Genomic DNA, 19,400 nt, shown 5'->3' on the forward strand with positions numbered 1-19,400 from the left:
TGTTGCTTGTTTTCATATTTTCTACTTTACTTGCTATTTTGATGGTTATTGCTATAGCATTTTGGAAATGGAATAGACTATTTAACAGATGGGACAGAGGGATAATAGATCAATAATAATGTTGCAAGCCACAAGACTTCATTTTAGTACTCAGTGGGAGTTTATTTTGGTGCTATCTTATTGTTTATATAATAATCACAACTGTTCAATTGTTGTGGAAGACTGCTTCAACAACGTGACAATACAGAGAGGACTAAAATTTGTATTTGCAGAAGATTTGGAAGATGTTGTAAAATACTGTACAGATTTGCATATTCAGTGTGCAATATTCATCAACTTATAATTGTGGTTTACATGATAGTAATACCATTGTACCATCAGGCAAGTGATTAGTACATATGTAATACACTGAATTTATGTTTGAATAATCAATTTATACATGACTTCACTATGATTTGTGAAAAGGTTTGCAAGTTGAATATATATATCAATTCTCATTTTAATAATATCATGTAATTTGCCTTCTTTTTTTTCCAGGTGCAGTCGATATCAGAACCAGCAAAATGAGGAAGATCTACAAAAAAGGTTTTAGTACTTTATTAAACATGAAATATTTAAATATTGAAAATTTTGCTGAGCTCACAATCTTCATATGTCAAACTGTTGAAATACAAGGTGATTCTTATTAAGGAATTTCTATAACCTTCAGCAGTTTAAAATTGGTAATGAAACAAAAATAAGACCAAAAAGAACTGGTAGTTAAGAGAATAAAATAGATTCAGACATCCTTATATATATATGCATATCAGACACTTTAGATTTTAACATTTTCTTTTTTTTATGCAGGAAAAGGGTCTTTTGATGAATTGTTAGACTAAGTTGAAAAATTTAAGCACACAGATGATGTGAATTTTATTAGGTCACCTGAGACAAAGTCTCAAGTGACCTATTCTAATTGCCTTTTGTCCGTCGCCGTGCGTCCGTAAACAATTTACATTTTCGACTTCTTCTCTAAAACCCCTAAACCAAATTCAATGAAATTTGGCAGGAAGCTTTTATGGCTAAAGGTCAACCAAAATTGTGAATTATATGCTCCCCACCCCCAAGGAGCCTGAGGGGCGGGGCTAAAAAGGGTCAAATTTACTTAAACTTCAAAAATCTTCTTCTCTACTCTCAGATATGGTGGAATCAAACACTCTTCATAGATGGAAGGGTCTTAAGGTACTTTACCAAAATTGTGAATTTCATGACCCAGGGGTCTCACGTTTGCCCCTGGGGAGGGGGTAAACTTTACTATAGTTTATATAAGGAAATCACATTTTGGACTATAATTTGTTGGGATTTCTATTGGAATTCATTCTAACTTGGTTAACATTATCAGCATGGGATGACAGTACATGATCCAGTGAGCCTTTAGCTCTGGATTTTTCTATACTCTTTATTTAGACAGCTTAATTTTATTTCTGATACAGCAATAAGAAGAGATATTTTGATGCTGATGATAGTTTTAAAAGTTTGTTTTTTTTTAACAAAAAAACAGATTCTTAAAAGGTACAGAAGAACCAGAAATCTATTGAACTTGTGCAGAATATCCCTTAAATGTTGAAAATACAGTAGTTTTTTTCCTACTGTGCAGCATACTCTCAATCTCAGACCACTGTATGTATATATTATATATATATATATATAGGGTCTAGTAAGTAATAGCGACGGTATGGTCCAACATGGGCACTGGATCCGAGCAAACAGAAGTTCGCTGGATGCGTATTGTAAAAAAATAGATAAATAGTCTAGTTTACAATATCTACAGTACAGACACAAGGCAATCTGCCCCTTTCTCAAGACACAAATAAATAAATAACAAAATGATCACATACATACAGCATGAAATATTAACATACGCAGTGTAAACAATCAACGAGCGATATCGTTGTGTTTGTGATAATGATCCCTTCGGTTGATAAACGTTCACCGAAGGCCTATTAGTTATAAATATTATTAAAACAGCTTAGGTGTTGTTCAGATGTGTATAAATAGATAAATAAATAGTCGAAAAAGGTTGATAAACGGGCAGCGCACGGGGAAACGGTGTAATGGCGGAGCATGCTGTGTGGCGAATGTTTTTATTTTTTTTACCTTTTTGTTTTTGTTATGTTTGAGTCATACACAGAAATTTGAAAAAACAAATATATATGTCTTAATATTTTAATATTGTAATGAATATAGCTGGATTTCAATAAAAAAAAATATAGAAGAATCTTCCAAAAAAATATATATTATTATGAACCCAAAATTTGTGTGTGGTAAAAAAAATAATTATCAATTAATTAATTTGAAAGAAAAAGAAAATACCAATCTTGATAGATCACATGAGTTTGTACGCAACATCTCTAGAAATTTCAACTGAAAGAAATCTTTGCCATGGAATGTATTATGATTTTTTTACTAGAAACTAACATGTTTTTTTTTGCTGTGAATGCCCCAGAATAAGCAATCAGTAGGATTTATATTTCACAAGTGCCTGGGTAAATTTGTTAAATATGAGAATGTTTTGTCCATGTAAAATAATGAGCTACAGATGTATATGATGCAATATAGTCATCATTTAACATTGGTTAAAGTTTCTAAAAATCTTCAGATAGAGATTCTGTTAGAAATATCCATAAAGCTTGAATAGAAACCAGGATATTTTTTTAATAGATATCTTGTAAATTACAGAATTCCCAGGTGCCCCATTTTACTCTTGTTTGATGATTATTCCAAGTCTATTTTTTTTAAATCACTTTTTTTTTCAGGCAAATTAACAAAGAAGAAAAGAACAGAGCTTTTAAAAAAGTACAAAGATGATATCCAAAAGTGCCTTTGCCACCATGCTAGCGGTGTATCTTTAGCTGAACCCACAGAGGATGTCACTGAACCTACAGATGAACCCACAAAGGACGTCACTGAACCTACAGCTGAACCCACAGAGAACATCGATGAACCCACAGAGGACATGGCTGAACCAACAGATGAACCCACAGAGGACGTCACTGAACCTACAGCAGAACCCACAGAGGACATCACTGAACCAACAGCTGAACCCGTAAAGGACGCCACTGAACCAACAGTGGAACCAACAAAGGACGTCACTGAACCTACAGCAGAACCCATAGAGGACATCACTGAACCAACAGCTGAACCCACAAAGGACATCACTGAACCAACAGCGAAACCAACAACGGACGCCACTGAACCTACAGCTGAACCCACAGAGGACATCGCTGAACCAACAGCTGAACCCGTAAAGGACGCCACTGAACTAACAGCGGAACCAACAAAGGACGTCACTGAACCTACAGCAGAACCCACAGAGAACATCACTGAACCAACAGCTGAACCCACAGAGGACATCGCTGAACCAACAGATGAACCCACAGAGGACGTCGCTGAACCAACAGATGAACTAAAAACGGATGCCACTGAACCTACAGCTGAACCCACAGAGAACATCACTGAACCAGCAGATGAACCCACAGAGGACATCACTGAAATTGCAATTGAATCCACAGAGGACATCACTGTACTTGCAATTGAACCTTCAGCTGAATCTACAGTGGGCATCAATCAAGCTAGCGTTGTATCTTTAGCTGAACCCACAAAGGACGTCACTGAACCTACTGCTGAACCCACAGAGAACATCGATGAACCCACAGAGGACATGGCTGAACCAACAGATGAACCCACAGAGGACGTCACTGAACCTACAGCAGAACACCCAGAGGACATCTCTGAACCAACAGCTGAACCCGTAAAGGACGCCACTGAACTAACAGCGAAACCAACAACGGACGCCACTGAACCTACAGCTGAACCCACAGAGGACATCTCTGAACCAACAGCTGAACCCGTAAATGACGCCACTGAACTAACAGCGGAACCAACAAAGGACGTCGCTGAACTTACAGCAGAACCCACAGAGGACATCACTGAACCAACAGCTGAACCCACAAAGGACGCCACTGAACCAACAGCGAAACCAGCAACGGACGCCACTGAACCTACAGCTGAACCCACAGAGGACATCACTGAACCAACAGCTGAACCCACAAAGGACGCCACTGAACCAACAGCGAAACCAGCAACGGACGCCACTGAACCTACAGCTGAACCCACAGAGGACATCACTGAACCAACAGCTGAACCCACAAAGGATGCCACTGAACCAACAGCGGAACCAACAACGGTCGCCACTGAACCTACAGCTGAACTAACAACGGACGCCACTGAACCAACAGATGAACCGACAGAGGACATCGCTGAACCAACAGATGAACCCACAATGGTCGCCACTGAACCTACAGCTGAACCCACAGAGGACATCACTGAAATTGCAATTGAACCCACAGAGGACATCACTGTACTTGCAATTGAACCTTCAGCTGAATCTACAGTGGGCATCAATCAAGCCTTAGACTACATCTATGAACCTTTATGGAACATAACTGACTCTGCAGAATACATTTCTGAACCTGCAGGAGACATCTCTGAGCCCATAACTGAACTTACAGAGGATGTCTCTAGTCATTATGATTCCGATAATGACCCAGAGTATGTGCCTGACAGTGACAGTGAAATTTCTGAGGTGTATGAATATGAGGTTCCAGATATCTCGAGCTTTCTAGAAAAAAGTGAAGATGAAGAATCAGATATGGATCTATCTTCCACTTGCAAAAGCAAAATAGGGGAAAACGTTTCAGATTTTCCAGTATCGGCAAACAGCTTCACCAGTCTAACTGAAAGAAAGAACAGAACTGATGACCAGGAAGGATGCATCATAATTGAATTTGAACATGATGAAACAGCAGCATCATAAAAGATTCCACTAGCTGAAAGTCAGCTTAAAGAAGAAGAGTGTTTGTATGACATTAATTTCCCAGAAATGTTCATCAAAAAGTATGAAAAAAAGCAGAAACATTGTATGACATTAATTTCCCAGAAATGTTCATCAAAAAGTATGAAAAGAAAGCAGAAACAAAGCATGGAAGACCATATGACAGACGACATTCATGCTACTACTGTGGAAAGCTTAAAACAAACATCCAAACACATCTTGAACATGCACACAGAATAAAGGAGGAAGTAAAGACTTTCATTAAAATGAAGCAGGAAATAGGAGAAACCTTGGATGCCACAAAGAAGAAGGTGTTGAATGCACAATTACATCGATTACAGACTGTTATAAGAAATAAAGGAAATCACATGCACATGTAGCAGAAACAGGGAGAAATTCTACTAGCAAGACGACCTCTGGCATTTGACTGTTCAAAATATGGTCCTTGTCCAAAATGCCAGGAGTGGATTATTTTAGAAAACATTACAAAACACCAGCATACCTGTATAGCAAATGAAGTTTCCACACAGAAACCAAATGGTGATCATGAGTTTGAAGAAGCAGTCAGCAAAGGAGCAACCATAGTACAGATGAGTCTTGAAGGGACAACTTACCACACACCCATCAAAAAAGATTGTGAAGGAGGTGTTTCGTACAATGACTAGAGATGATGTTACAGAGTGTGCACAAAACGATAAATTGATAGTAGCACTAGGAGAAATATGGCTCATGAAAAATGTGGGAAACCGCCTGCGTAGAAGAAATATCACAAGTTTTCGAATGCGTCTTGCTGGGAGACTTTTGTTGCTGATCAGGGATAAATTACAATTAAAGGAGTCCACAATGAGCAGTGTTCTGATACCTAAAAACTTTGATCTTATTGTTGAGAGTACATTGGATGTTTGCAAAGAGAATCAGGAGAAAGAGCTACAGAATCCTAGTTCCGCTATCAAATTAGGGTATGGCTTGTCCCGTCTTGCCTCCTTGAAGTTGGGATTCAGTATCAAAGCAAGTGATGAGAAACTTTAACAAGAAGCAACAGATTTTCCGCGTCCGATGCAGCTAGAATGGAGTGTTAAAGTAACAAAACTTGCCCGAGTCACACTTGAAGAAAGACGTTTCAACAAAGAAAAAGAATTGCCACATCCCGAAGACATTGCACATTTGGCAACTTAAATGTTTCAACAAAGAAAAAGAATTGCCACATCCCGAAGACATTGCACATTTGGCAACTTAAATGGTAGAAGCGCTGAAAACTCTTGATTTGTCTGAACCTAATGAAGCAATATTCAGAGAGGCAGTAATTATGACACAGGCTAGGTTGCTTTTGTACAACCGGCGACGTCCTGGGGAGTTAGAGAGCTTGAGGTACATGTAAATATTTATTTGAAACCTGTTTACCTGTAAAATCAGCTACTATAAGGGCGATCACATATCATTATGCTTGCTGTACGTATCTCTCTTGTATAATTATAGTTGTTACTATTTTGGAATAATAGCATATTTATATAACTTTCCAACATCATCACTGCCATGATTCAGTTGTTTCTCAAAGATAGTGATTTATATCCTATAAATAGTTAACATATCTATGCAAGATTGTTGGAACAGCCACGATGGAGGTGAAAAGTTTGAGTCTTTGCACCATCATTAACAAATTAGATAAACATATCCTACAAGAAGCCGAGGGGATCAACTCTCAAACTCTTGACTCAAAGTAGAGAGTGTGCTTATAATTATTCCAAGACAATAAGCATTGCTACTGAAGTGTAATGGACATGTATGAGCTTATTACCAGATAATCGCATAGTAATCTGGCATACCTGGCTTGCTTTCATTGAAACATGATGAACGTCAGAAATGGTATTGTTACTAAAAAACAACACACAGATTTTTTTTTAAATACAGTCGAACTTCGATGTTTCGAAGTTCAAGGGACTTGCAGAAAAACTTTGATACAGCGGGACTTCGAATTATTCATGGTTGAAAATAGGTCGACTTTTTTATGATAATGACCATAAATCTTATATAGCTGTTACATGTCCTCGATGTCGTAGTGTCGATCGTCACCTGTCAGACTCACATTGAAACGTTAAGTTGATTTACTTCAAACAACAAAATAAAAGATACTTTTACGGATATTTATGTGTAAGTTTGAAACGTGCCACTTTGAGTATGAGTAAAAACATGTAATTGTTTGTGTTTAAAAGTGATCCGCTTGTTTCACTGTTCCGTAAAATCTACTCACCGACCGCTGATTTCAATTGCGGCGGCGATCATCAAAGACGACTACTGGTATGTTATACCAGAGAGATTACATGTCATGGCTTATAAGTACACAATTAATCTATAAATTTGGTCTGATTATTAATTAATCCTATGGTCAGGAGTAGACAACACACACTATCGTTATCCCTATTGTCAGTCGGGGCTTTTGTGGGAGAGGTGTGAAATCTTGCCGCGGGGGTCACGACAAACACCTGTCCAGTGGTCAGTACAGGTAAATTTTTTGTTCGAATCATGAGATGTCAATTACCTATAATTACATAGCTAACGGGCCATGAAAAAAGTTTGATACATCGAAAACTTCGATTTATAAAAATTTGAATCATACATAGGTTCTTTGGTAGTGTTATATAGTGATAAAATTCGGGACCAAGCAAAAAGTTTGATACAGCGAGAACTTCGAATCAACGAAGTTCGAATCATCGAGGTTTGACTGTACTTGAATACCGGGTATGTTATATCTTAGATTTTATAGAACCATATATCTAGTACTGAAATTTTCTTGATCAAGAAGAGGTTTGATTGTTGTCAAATTAGATATTTTAACTTGTAGTGTGTAAAGACTTGGCAAGCAAGGATAGACCAAATACACCTTATCTAATGTGTAGTATCTTTATGTCTTCAGAATAGATACCTACCTGTCAAGAGCCGATCTAGATGAAACAGACCTTTCTTTGCGGCAGTCCCTTTAAGATTTTGAGAAAAAATTGCTTAAAACACAAGATCTGGTGGAGATTCGTGGCAAAGTGAGTCTATCAAAATCAGCCACACAATCTGTTATGTGGATTTAATAACATGTTATCTTAATTAGCATTATAATGTAATAGTTTATTGTATTGTATTGAAGTTTTGTAAATGTTATAGAATTGACACTTAAAACTTTGCTTTGCTTTTTTCAGACTGGAAGAGGTGTACCTGTTCTTATACCACTAGAAACACAGAGGGTGCTGGAATTTCTCTCCAACAAGGCCTCCAGAGATAAAGGTGGAATAAAAGCAGAAAATCCCTACATGTTCGCGAATAAGAGTAAGCATATTACAGAATAGTTTTGGTTACAATTCAATATGACAAAACAGCAGTCACTGGGTGTCATGATATTCCCAATCCACTGCAAATTGAAATGCATAAACAATACACACATTTATATCCAACCATTGTTGTTTTCAAATTTTTGGTTAAAGCCCCAATATACGTAACTCAAGGATTTTTTCATGATTCAGAAAAAATCTATAAAAAAATAAAATCCAGTTGATAATCATGCAAAAATAAGACAAAAACAAAGTAAAGATGGGTGGTAGCTATAAGAAAACATTTAACAGAAAATTCCAAAGTAATTTAAAATAATTTAGGTGGGTCCCACTAAAACAACAAACTGAAGTTGACATCACAGTCTGCACCGGCTGACACAGAGTCCATATTTTGTGTTTTCAACGTTTATGTTACATTTGTTGTATCCATACAATAGATAATGAAATTAATAACATTAAATGATGCCCGGAATGAATGTATTTTTGCTAAAAATGTTAAATTTCGAACCAGAAGTCCACTTCCACCAGATTTACTTTCACTTTATATTCAACAACACAGAAGAGTTCCAAAATAGAGGAGCGAGTTTCAACTGCTGTTATACCAATACTCACATAGAAATCATCTTAAATATGGATGATATAACTTAATTTAGATCATATCTATAAAGTTGGCAATATCTGGACTGGATTTTCACTTAAAGGACCTGTTGCAGCTATATAGTGAATTTGGCCCACAGAGCTTTTTCATTAAAAATGATTGATTCATCAAATATGATCAATTCCTCATAACTTTTCGACATTTGGAAACCATTTTCTCATTTGGCCAACAGGTGGCGCTTCGGTCAATAGCATATACCAGATGGCAACATGACCCGTCAATAACAGCTAAAAAAATGTATAAATTCAGACAAAATGTTGACAACTATACTCTCTTTTTGAAGCCTGATCTTGTGCACTTACAAACACGTAACAACTATATAAAAAGTGTATTTCATTTTTATGTGAGAACAATTCAAAATATAAAGACAGCTCTTTTTGCGAATTAGACCTATACTAAAATTCATTTATTCAACAATGTTCATATTTGAGTGCAGACAACTTTTTACTTTTAAAAACATCTTTACCAATCATATAAACAAATGCCAAAATTTTGTATAGCTAAACCCCTGGCCATCGAGCCATTTTTCAATTCAAAGATGCATTACCCCTATTTTTTTGAGTATATCAAAGTACTGGAAGTACTGAGAGTCAATACAGAATTTTTTCGCATGCTACAGTTTTGAGTGAAAATGTCTACTTTCATTGCATATCAAGTGCCTCTTGAATGGTGTTTTGTTGATTTATGAATTATTTTATTATGTACGCGTTCTTAACATCAGATATCGGGTGTCTATAATATATCTCCGTTCACATTTAAGTTTTTTGGTTTGTTTGGTTTGTTTTTGTTTAACGTCCTATTAACAGCCAGAGTCATTTAAGGACGTGCCAGGTTTTGGAGATGGAGGAAAGCCGGAGTACCCGGAGAAAAACCACCGGCATACGGTCAGTGCCTGGCAACTGTCCCACGTAGGTTCCGAACTCGCAACCCAGTGGTGGAGGGCTAGTGGTAAAGTGTCGGGACACCTTAACCACTCGGTCACCGCGGCCCCGCACTTTTAAGTACAAATGCAAACAATGTACACATTGCACACCACATTATACCACTCTTCTCTTCACAAACACCATGAACACCATACCCACTTTACTAAAAAGCAGTATGATAAAAAGATAACGTTAGTACAGGTTAAATTTCATGTTGGTGGTGCTCAGAATTATGATTTTTGAAGGAAAACATATGATTTGAACTGTAGCAAAGATGGCGAGTTGAGTAGTGATATGTATTCCCTTTTCCTCGTCCAAAGCCAAGTAGCCGAATGATTTGGAATATAGAGACACATTTGTGTATATATACATATATTATATATAAAAAGTTCTCATAGTACAATTACGACAGGCAATTCAAAACTAGACCTTTGGATCAACAACACATAGTGCATATATATTTATATTCATAGGGTCTAGTAAGTAATAACGACAATGTGGTCAAATACATAAACTGAATCCGCAGAAACAAATGTTTGTTGTTTTTGAATTTTTCATTGATCTGTTATGTGTATTGTGTGTTCTTTGTTTATTGAAGGTTTCCCATCAAATTCTGTCTATAGCATGTATTCTTTAAAACTGGATGTCCTTGGATTGGTCGAAGAATGCTTATAAACTCCGAGGTAGTAGAGGACACTTGCGGTGTGTGCACACATGCCTATCGACCTCTGACCAGAGGGACATGTGCAGTAATATGCCTGTACCGGATTTGGTGCATCATAATATAAAATCCAGATGTTATATTTGGTTTGTGATCTATGACGTGACCTTATCTGACTGCGTGATAGGTCATCGGAGTGCTGGTATGCCATGACCTCATAGTCTCCATCATCACTGAGATGCTCGGTTATATAACCGTTTGCCAACTTCAGCTGGTATGTTCCAAACGCCAATGTTTCCAAGTAATCCTCAGAGAGTTTTGGTAAGGTAACATTAGTCGCCTCAAGCTTTTGCCAGTAAGATTGGGCACGTTTAGATAACTCCGGTTCATTCTTCACTCTTTGTGCAAGCTCATTAACCTTAGTTGATAACCCTTTCATTTGTTCAGCCATTGACCTGTCTTTCAGCACCTGTTTAGAAGAAGGTTCATATACAGAACCACGGAGGAAGTTCAGGGAAGCGGTTACAACCTTTACGAGTGTTGCAATGATGTCAATGAAGTGATTAGATGAGAGTTCTGTCTGAAAGAATTTAAATTTCTTAAAATTTTGTGTGATAGCTAGCTCTCAACGACCCATCTCGTTTTTGTGATGCATTTATCAGTGTTGGCTTCAATACAATCATGCTGGCTCTTTCCTGGCTGGAGAAAGGATGACATGTGATGTCCATATCCCACTTCAGAGATGTCTTTCAGAACATCCCTGAATCCACGATCTACGATGATATGGTCCTCTGGCTGCAGGAGAGGATTCAGGCTTTCAATTCCGTCAAGGATTTTCTTGGTTATTGTGGCGTCATTTTCACCCCCAAAAATGGCCCAATCGTGTCAAAGACGTATCCATCTGGGAAAACTACACCATAAATTTAATATAGTTTCTTTTTTTCTGCCCGAAGTAGTTTTTTCTTTGAAACTCGTGATCGCCACTCTTTCCAATATAGATGTGCGTTCCATCTAAAACAATTGTGACATTATCAATAAAGAAAGTCTTGGTGAATGCAGTGTTATCGTTGATGGCGTTTTCTCTAGAAATATGTTCAGATCCCAGATACAAGTGAACGCCTCGAGAGATTGAGCAACATTGTGGAAAATTCTACTGACACTGGATTTATGCCGGTTGAATAGGGATGCCAACTGTGTATAGGATATGTCCGTTTTGAGTTTGACCCAAAACAAGAGGAGATAATCTAATCTTCTGATACCAAACACTGGGAAGATATTAGATGTGCACATCGGCTATGAAGCTCTTGCAGCTGCTCCATGTTTCACCCAGTCCAAGCCAGACAGTCTTGGTCATCCATATTTTTCAGATTGAAAGAAAAGGATGTATTTCTACTTCCAAGTTGGTACGATAATCTCAGAAGATTGATCACCTCGTCATGTTTATCTAGAAGATAGAGTGACAACTTTTCCCTTCCAGCAGCAGTAATTGGAAAATTAGGATCCAAGTCTTTCCCAATAAAGTGGTCTGCGCATGATCTCGCAGACTTAGAGACCCATATCCTGTGAAACAAGATCAATTGGAACCTAGCCTTTTCAGGAATTGTGGCAGTTTGTTCAGTATATGAAAGGCAAAGGCAACATTTCCTGTTAGAGGACGGAGTAAAAAAGAGGTCATCAGCCGTAGGACAGATTGAGACACTTTCTTCCTCAACAGGATTGTAGTTGCTCTTCTTAGACTCCTATGTATTTGAGTCATCTACCATGGGCTCTGACCTTTGACGCTTCCTTAAATATACATATAAATAGATAACTTGAGAAAACTCTCACTGGAAAGTCATTTACTTTGTTCATGCTATCATATTTTGTCACAATGACAGGACAGAAAAGTTTGAAACACGTAGAAAAATTGTACTCGGGGTTTAATACATGTACTTGAATCGTTTTTAGTCATTCCACAGCTTTAACGAAGAAAAGTTTCAAATAAAACATAAATTATGCAATAGAAATTCATAATTTTGTCATATTTTCGTCAAAACTAGTTGATTTTGGCTGAAGAAAGTCATGCTTTGGGAGCAAATAATCTCTCATTAAGGCACTAGTAGCTTTTGAATTTTTTGTCCGGGTTTTGTTGATTTTTGGGGGTAGGGGAGATAAACATGATATTTCTCTTACTTGCCAGGGACCTACTAGCTTGATATTTTTGTAATGTTTCACAAGGATATCAAAGATGTTTTTAAAACACTTTCACTGTCTGCACTCGGGGTTTTTGATACATATGTTAATATTTTTCTGAATTACTGAAATCAAAATGACGAAAAAAGTATCTGTCTGCCACCTTTTTCATGTATATTGTGAATTCTGCAAAATAACTTCACAAGTCGGGCGTATGATACCCAAAGCTAGTTCATTCAGGTTTATTATAATCCATCTTTGGTGAAAAAATATGTTCTCATTTAGGTGCTAGCGGCCATTGAATATTTTCCCCGATTTTGCTGATTTTTGGGGGTAGGGGAGATAAACATGATATTTCTCTTACTTGCCAGGGACCTACTAGCTTGATATTTTTGTAATGTTTCACAAGGATATCAAAGATGTTTTTAAAACAATTTCACTGTCTGCACTCAGGGTTTTAGATACATCTGTTGATATTTTTCTGAATTACTGAAATCAAAATGACGAAAAAAGTATCCCTGTCTGCCACCCATTTTCATGTATTATGTAAATTATGCAAAATAAATTCACAAGTCGGGCATACAATATTAAAAAATAGTTCATTTTGGTCGAGTGTGTTTATGGTAAGACAGAAAATATTTTTTTCATTAAGGTACTAGCGCCATTTGAAATCTCTTGGTAAAATTTTCAATCGAAATCAGTAAAAGGTGGCGCTGTAATCGCACCAAAAATAAAAATAAAAAATAATAGGCCATTCCATGTGTATTTTGACATCTTTTATCAAAATAAAATGTTTTACAAAGAATTCCTTCGTGGGCCATCCTGCAACAGGTCCTTTTCACGTCTAGTTACGTATATTGGGGCTTTAATATTTCAGCAAAAACAAAATGAAGTTTGTATTTATATTCAATGTTTACACTTTTTGTGAACCAGGCTCAGGTGTTGTAAGAGCTGGGGACAGCTTAAATGAGGTGAAAGAAAGGCTGGGAGCAAAACTTAAGTACCCCAAGAGGATATTGGCAACAAATCTGAGGAAGCACACAGCAACTATTGCACAGGTATTGTAAAAACTGTCCAGTATAATGTTAGACTGAAAGGAGAAAACAATATAATATAAAATACATTGCATTGTAGTACGTACCTTTGACTGAGTTATTTGGTAAATCTTGTTATTGTTTTAGCATCACCAATGTCAACATTTTTGCATTTCTAAGGTAATTCTGAGTATAACTCTAAAGTTTTGCTTTATAATACATATTAATGCTGACTAAGTAGGTAGCGTCTTAAATTTCTAGACCATTAAATAAACAGATGGGGTGCTGTGTACATGTTTTTATCTGTTGTCTTTGTATTCCAGGTGTTGAGTTTAAATGAACACGAAATGAAGTGGCTATGCAACCATTTAGGGCATACTTGCCGTGTGCATGATCAGTATTACCGACAAACCTCTGGATTAATAGAAAGAATTGATATTGCAAAGCTTATGATTATGCAGGAGCAAACATTTGGTTGCAAAATGTAACCAGAAGAGACTGTAAGAAATTCAATTTGATGGTAAGATTATATTTCTTTATCACCTTTGACTCTGTGAAGGCATGATATCAATAGATATTTCTATTCAAATGGAGAGGTTGTGGGCAATTGTAGTTTTTGCCTTGCCTATGAAAATGTCACTGAGACTATATTGTTCCAGCAGTGATGGAGGCATCATCATTATTAGCTCACCTGGTCCGAAGGACCAAGGTGAGCTTATGCCATACCGTTGCGTCCGTTGTCCGTCCGTCAACAATTTACTTCTTCTTCATAACCACACATCAGAATTTGACCAAATTTGGTCGGAAGTATCCCTATGGGTTGGGGACTCAAAATTCTACAAATGATGGGGCTGACCCCCTGGGGGCCTCTGGGACGGGGCCAAAAGGGGTCATTTTTGCGCTATTGATATAAACAACTTCTTCTCTGAAACCAAGCAATAGATATTGCTCATATTTGCCTGGTAGCATCACTATGGGGTGGGCATTCAAAATTGTACAAATGGTGAGGCTGACCCCCCCGGGGGCCTGTGGGGCGGGGCCAAGAGGGGTCAATTTGGCTGAATTGATATGAACAACTTCTTCTCTGAAACCAAGCAATGGCTATCGCTCATATTTGCCTGGTAGCATCACTATATTGGGTGGCGATTCAAAATTGTACAAATGATGGAGCTGACCCCCCAGGGGCCTGAGGGGGCGGGGTCAAATGTGGTTAATTGGGCTATATTGATATAAATGACTTCTTCTCTGAAACCAAGCAATGGCTATCACTCATATTTGCCTGGTAGCATCACTCATATTTGCCTGGTAGCATCACTATGGGGTGGGGATTCAAAATTGTACAAATGATGGGGCTGACCCCCCAGGGGCCTGAGGGGCGGGGCCAAATGTGGTCAATCTGGCTATATTGATATATAAACGACTTCTTCTCTGAAACCAAGCAATGGCTATTGCTCATATTTGCCTGGTAGCATCACTCATATTTGCCTGGTAGCATCACTATGGGGTGGGGATTCAAAATTGTACAAATGGTGAGGCTGACCCCCCGGGGGCCTGAGGGGCGGGGCCAAGAGGGGTCAATTTGGCTGAATTGATATGAACAACTTCTTATCTAAAACCAAGCAATGGCTATCGCTCATATTTGCCTGGTAGCATCATTATGGGGTGGGGATTCAAAATTGTACAAATGATGGGGCTGACCCCCCAGGGGCCTGAGGGGTGGGGCTGAATGTGATCAATTTGGCTATATTGATATAAACGACTTCTTCTCTAAAACCGAGCAATGCCGTTTACTCATATTTGCCTGGTAGCATCACTATGGGGTTGGGATTCAAAATTGTACAAATGATGGGACTGACCCCCCAGGGGCCTGAGGGGCAGGGCCAAATGTGGTCAATCGGGCTATATTCATATAATTGACTTCTTCTCTGGAGCTAAACAATGGATATCTCTCATATTTTACTGGTAGCATCACCTTGGGGTAGGAATTTGAAATTGTACAAATGACGGGGCTGACCCCCTGGGATCTGAGGGGCGGGGCCAAAAGGGGTCAGTTTTACAGAATTGATATAAACGACTTCTGCTCTGAAACTAAGCATAGGATATCACTCATATTTGCCTGGTAGCATCACTATGGGGTGGGGATTCAAAATTGTACAAATGATGGAGCTGACCCCCAAGGGGTCTGAGGGGCGGGGCCAAAAGGGGTCAATTTGGCTCTCTTAATATAAACAACTTCTTCTCTGAAACCAAGCGATGGATATCGCTCATATTTGCCTGGTAGCATCACTATATTGGGTGGGGATTCAAAATTGTACAAATGATGGAGCTGACCCCCCAGGGGCCTGAGGGGCAGGGTCAAATTTGGTCAATTAGGCTATATTGATATAAACGACTTCTTCTCTGAAACCAAGCAATGGCTATCACTAATATTTGCCTGGTAGCATCACTATGGGGTTGGGATTCAAAATTGTACAAATGATGGGGCTGACCCTTGTACAAATGATGGGGCTGATCCCCCAGGGGCCTGAGGGGCGGGGCCAAATGTGGTCAATTTGGCTGAATTGATATGAACAACTTCTTCTCTGAAACTAAGCAAGGATATCGCTCATATTTGCCTGGTAGCATCCTTTTGGGTAGGGATTCAAAATTTTATAAAGGAAGGAACTGACCCCCACTACCCCCGGGGTGCAGAAGGCGGGGTCAAAAGGGGTCAATTGGTTTAAACAACTTCTTTTCTGAAACTAAGCAATGGATATCACTCATATTTGTGTGGTAGCATCCCTATGGGGTTGTGCCAAAAGTTAATTTTATTTCATGGATTAATGCATTTTTTGACAATGACATAAAATCCTCACGTACCCATATAAAATGCCTATGATATATTGACATAGCAATACCAGTGACAAATATACTTTATAGTCTATATAGATGACGGAATTTTGCAGACAATCTATTCATAATGCGCTAGCGCGCAGTATGAAGATTGTGTGCAAAGCTTTGGCATCTATATAGACCATAGATTTCATAAAATTTATAAAGGTATCATGTCATCATTGGATATATTCAGGTGGTGTCAAATATTAAGTCATTAGGTACTGGAGTACCAGGTGGTAAATAGTCAAAAGTGCTTCTCCTTAATGCCATAGTCTTTCTTTGCTAAATTGTGTGAGCAAATGGAATTCAGTTTTGTGGAGATATTCATTCCATGAAGCCATTTTTACATAAAAATGTGTTTTCTGAATTCATAGGTCCTCTCTATACATCAGATAGTTAAGGTATGCATAAATGTTGTTATATCACTAATACTACACATTGATTAATGGAATAGAATCATAAGAGGTCTAAAGACGACAGTTAAGTTTTTTTAGGTCACCTGAGACGAAGTCTCAAGTGACCTATTCTAATCGCCTTTTGTCCGTCGTGCGTCGTGCGTCCATAAACTTTTTACATTTTCGACTTCTTCTCCAAAACCACATAACAAAATTCAATGAAATTTGGCAGAAAGTTTCTATGGCTGAAGGTCAACCAAAATTGTGAATTATATGGTCCCCACCCCCCAGGGGCCTGAGGGGTGGGGCCAAAAAGGGTCAAATTGACTAAAACTTCAAAAATCTTCTTCTCTACTCTCAGATATGGTGGAGTCAAACACTCTTTATAGATGAAAGGGTCTTGTGGTGCTTTACCAAAATTGTGAATTGCATGACCCTGGGGTCTCACGTTTGCCCCTGGGGAGGGGGTAAACTTTACTATAGTTTATAGAGGGAAATCACATTTTTGACTATTATTTGTTGGATTTCTATTGGAATTCATTCTAACTTGTATCAAATTATCAGCATGGGATGACAGTTTGATGGTATATGTACATGTTGACCTTAATTGACCTCCCAGGGGCTGGTGGGCGGGGCCAAAAAGGGTCAAATTGACTAAAATTTCAAAAATCTTCTTCTCTACTCTCAGATATGGTAGAATCAAATACTCTTCATAGATGGGAGGGTCTTAAGGTGCTTTACCAAAATTGTGAATTTCATGACCCTGGGGTCTCACGTTTGCCCCTGGGTAGGGGGTAAACTTTACTATAGTTTATATAGGGAAATCACATTTTTGACTATTATTTGTTGGATTTCTATTGGAATTCATTCTAACTTGGTTCTAATTATCAGCATGGGATGACAGTTTGATGGTATGTACATGTTGGCCCTGGTTGACCCCCAGGGGCTGGTGGGCGGGGCCAAAAAGGGTCAAATTGACTGAAATTTCAAAAATCTTCTTCTCTACTCTCAGATATGTTAGAATCAAATACTCTTCATAGATAGAAGGCTCTTCAGGTGCTTTACCAAAATTGTGAATTTCATGACCCTGGGGTCTCACGTTTGCCCCTGGGTAGGGGGTAAACTTTACTATAGTTTATATAGGGAAATCACATTTTTGACTATTATTTGTTGGATTTGTATTGTAATTCATTCTAACTTGGTTCAAATTATCAGCATGGGATTACAGTTTGATATTATGTACATGTTGGCCCTGGTTGACCCCCAGGGCTGGTGGGCGGGGCCAAAAAGGGTCAAATTGACTGAAATTTCAAAAATCTTCTTCTCTACTCTCAGATATGTTAGAATCAAATACTCTTCATAGATGGAAGGCTCTTCAGGTGCTTTACCAAAATTGTGAATTTCATGACCCTGGGGTCTCACGTTTGCCCCTGGGTAGGGTGTAAACTTTACTATAGTTTATATAGGGAAATCACATTTTTGACTATTATTTGTTGGATTTGTATTGGAATTCATTCTAACTTGGTTCAAATTATCAGCATGGGATTACAGTTTGATGTTATGTACATGTTGGCCCTGGTTGACCCCCAGGGGCTGGTGGGCGGGGCAAAAAAAAGGGTCAAATTGACTGAAATTTCAAAAATCTTTCTCTATACTCTCAGATATGGTAGAATCAAATACTCTTCATAGATGGAAGGGTCTTAAGGTGCTTTACCAAAATTGTGACTTTCATGACCCTGGGGTCTCGCGTTTGCCCCTGGGGAGGGGGTAAACTTTACTATAGTTTATATAGGGAAATCACATTTTTGACTATTATTTGTTGGATTTGTATTGGAATTCATTCTAACTTGGTTCAAATTATCAGCATGGGATTACAGTTTGATGTTATGTACATGTTGGCCCTGGTTGACCCCCAGGGACTGGTGAGCGGGGCCAAAAAGGGTTAAATTGACTGAAATTTCAAAAATCTTCTTATCTACTATATGTTAGAATCAAATACTCTTCATAGACTGACCCCATTAGGACTGATGGGTGGGGCCAAAAAGGGTCAATTTAGTTGGCCGAAATATTTCAAATCTCAGGTGACCGTTAAGGCCCTTTGGGCCTCTTGTTTTCTAATGAGTTGTGCAGAGAAATGTTAGACACTTGTCTTTAGCATGCTTTTTGTTTCAGAGCTCCTGGTAGATGATCATGAGACAAGTGGCGGGGACCAGGAATCAGATACACAATTTTTGGACACTGGTCCACAACAGTGATATCCTTGAGATTATCATGTTCAAACTATCCAAGTATTTTAAGAAATACTTTCACAGAGAGTTGAATAAAACTTGCCCGAGTCAACGATGATTGCAAGGCAGCCATTGCCTTTAGTGAGGAAAATGGTGGCCAACTTCAGAAAAGGTCCTGGGAAACCATAAAAACAAAAGTTTCCCGCATGCTCAAATCCAAGGTTTTTGCTTAAGAAGTCTATTGCTACTGGTCACTGTCTGACATGAT

The 19,400-nt window shown here is 38.3% G+C and overlaps 2 protein-coding genes and 1 pseudogene across 2 annotated transcripts; all 3 read left to right on the forward strand.

Annotated features, from left to right (window-relative positions):
* The first annotated feature begins 1,724 nt into the window (after positions 1-1,724).
* Positions 1,725-4,856, forward strand: LOC117317462 (cell surface glycoprotein 1-like). The gene is made up of 2 exons (XM_033872274.1): positions 1,725-1,764; positions 2,796-4,856. Exons 1-2 carry the CDS (start codon positions 1,725-1,727, stop codon positions 4,853-4,855), a joined length of 2,100 nt encoding a protein of 699 aa, XP_033728165.1. The 3' UTR covers position 4,856.
* A 169-nt stretch (positions 4,857-5,025) lies between these two features.
* On the forward strand, positions 5,026-6,042 carry LOC117317995. The gene has a single exon (XM_033872963.1). It carries the CDS (start codon positions 5,531-5,533, stop codon positions 5,900-5,902), a length of 372 nt encoding a protein of 123 aa, XP_033728854.1. The 5' UTR covers positions 5,026-5,530; the 3' UTR covers positions 5,903-6,042.
* LOC117317463 lies at positions 5,941-19,159 on the forward strand (annotated as a pseudogene).
* Positions 19,160-19,400: the final 241 nt, after the last annotated feature.

Source organism: Pecten maximus, chromosome 19 (assembly GCF_902652985.1).
Source record: "Pecten maximus chromosome 19, xPecMax1.1, whole genome shotgun sequence".
Classification (NCBI taxonomy): domain Eukaryota; kingdom Metazoa; phylum Mollusca; class Bivalvia; order Pectinida; family Pectinidae; genus Pecten; species Pecten maximus.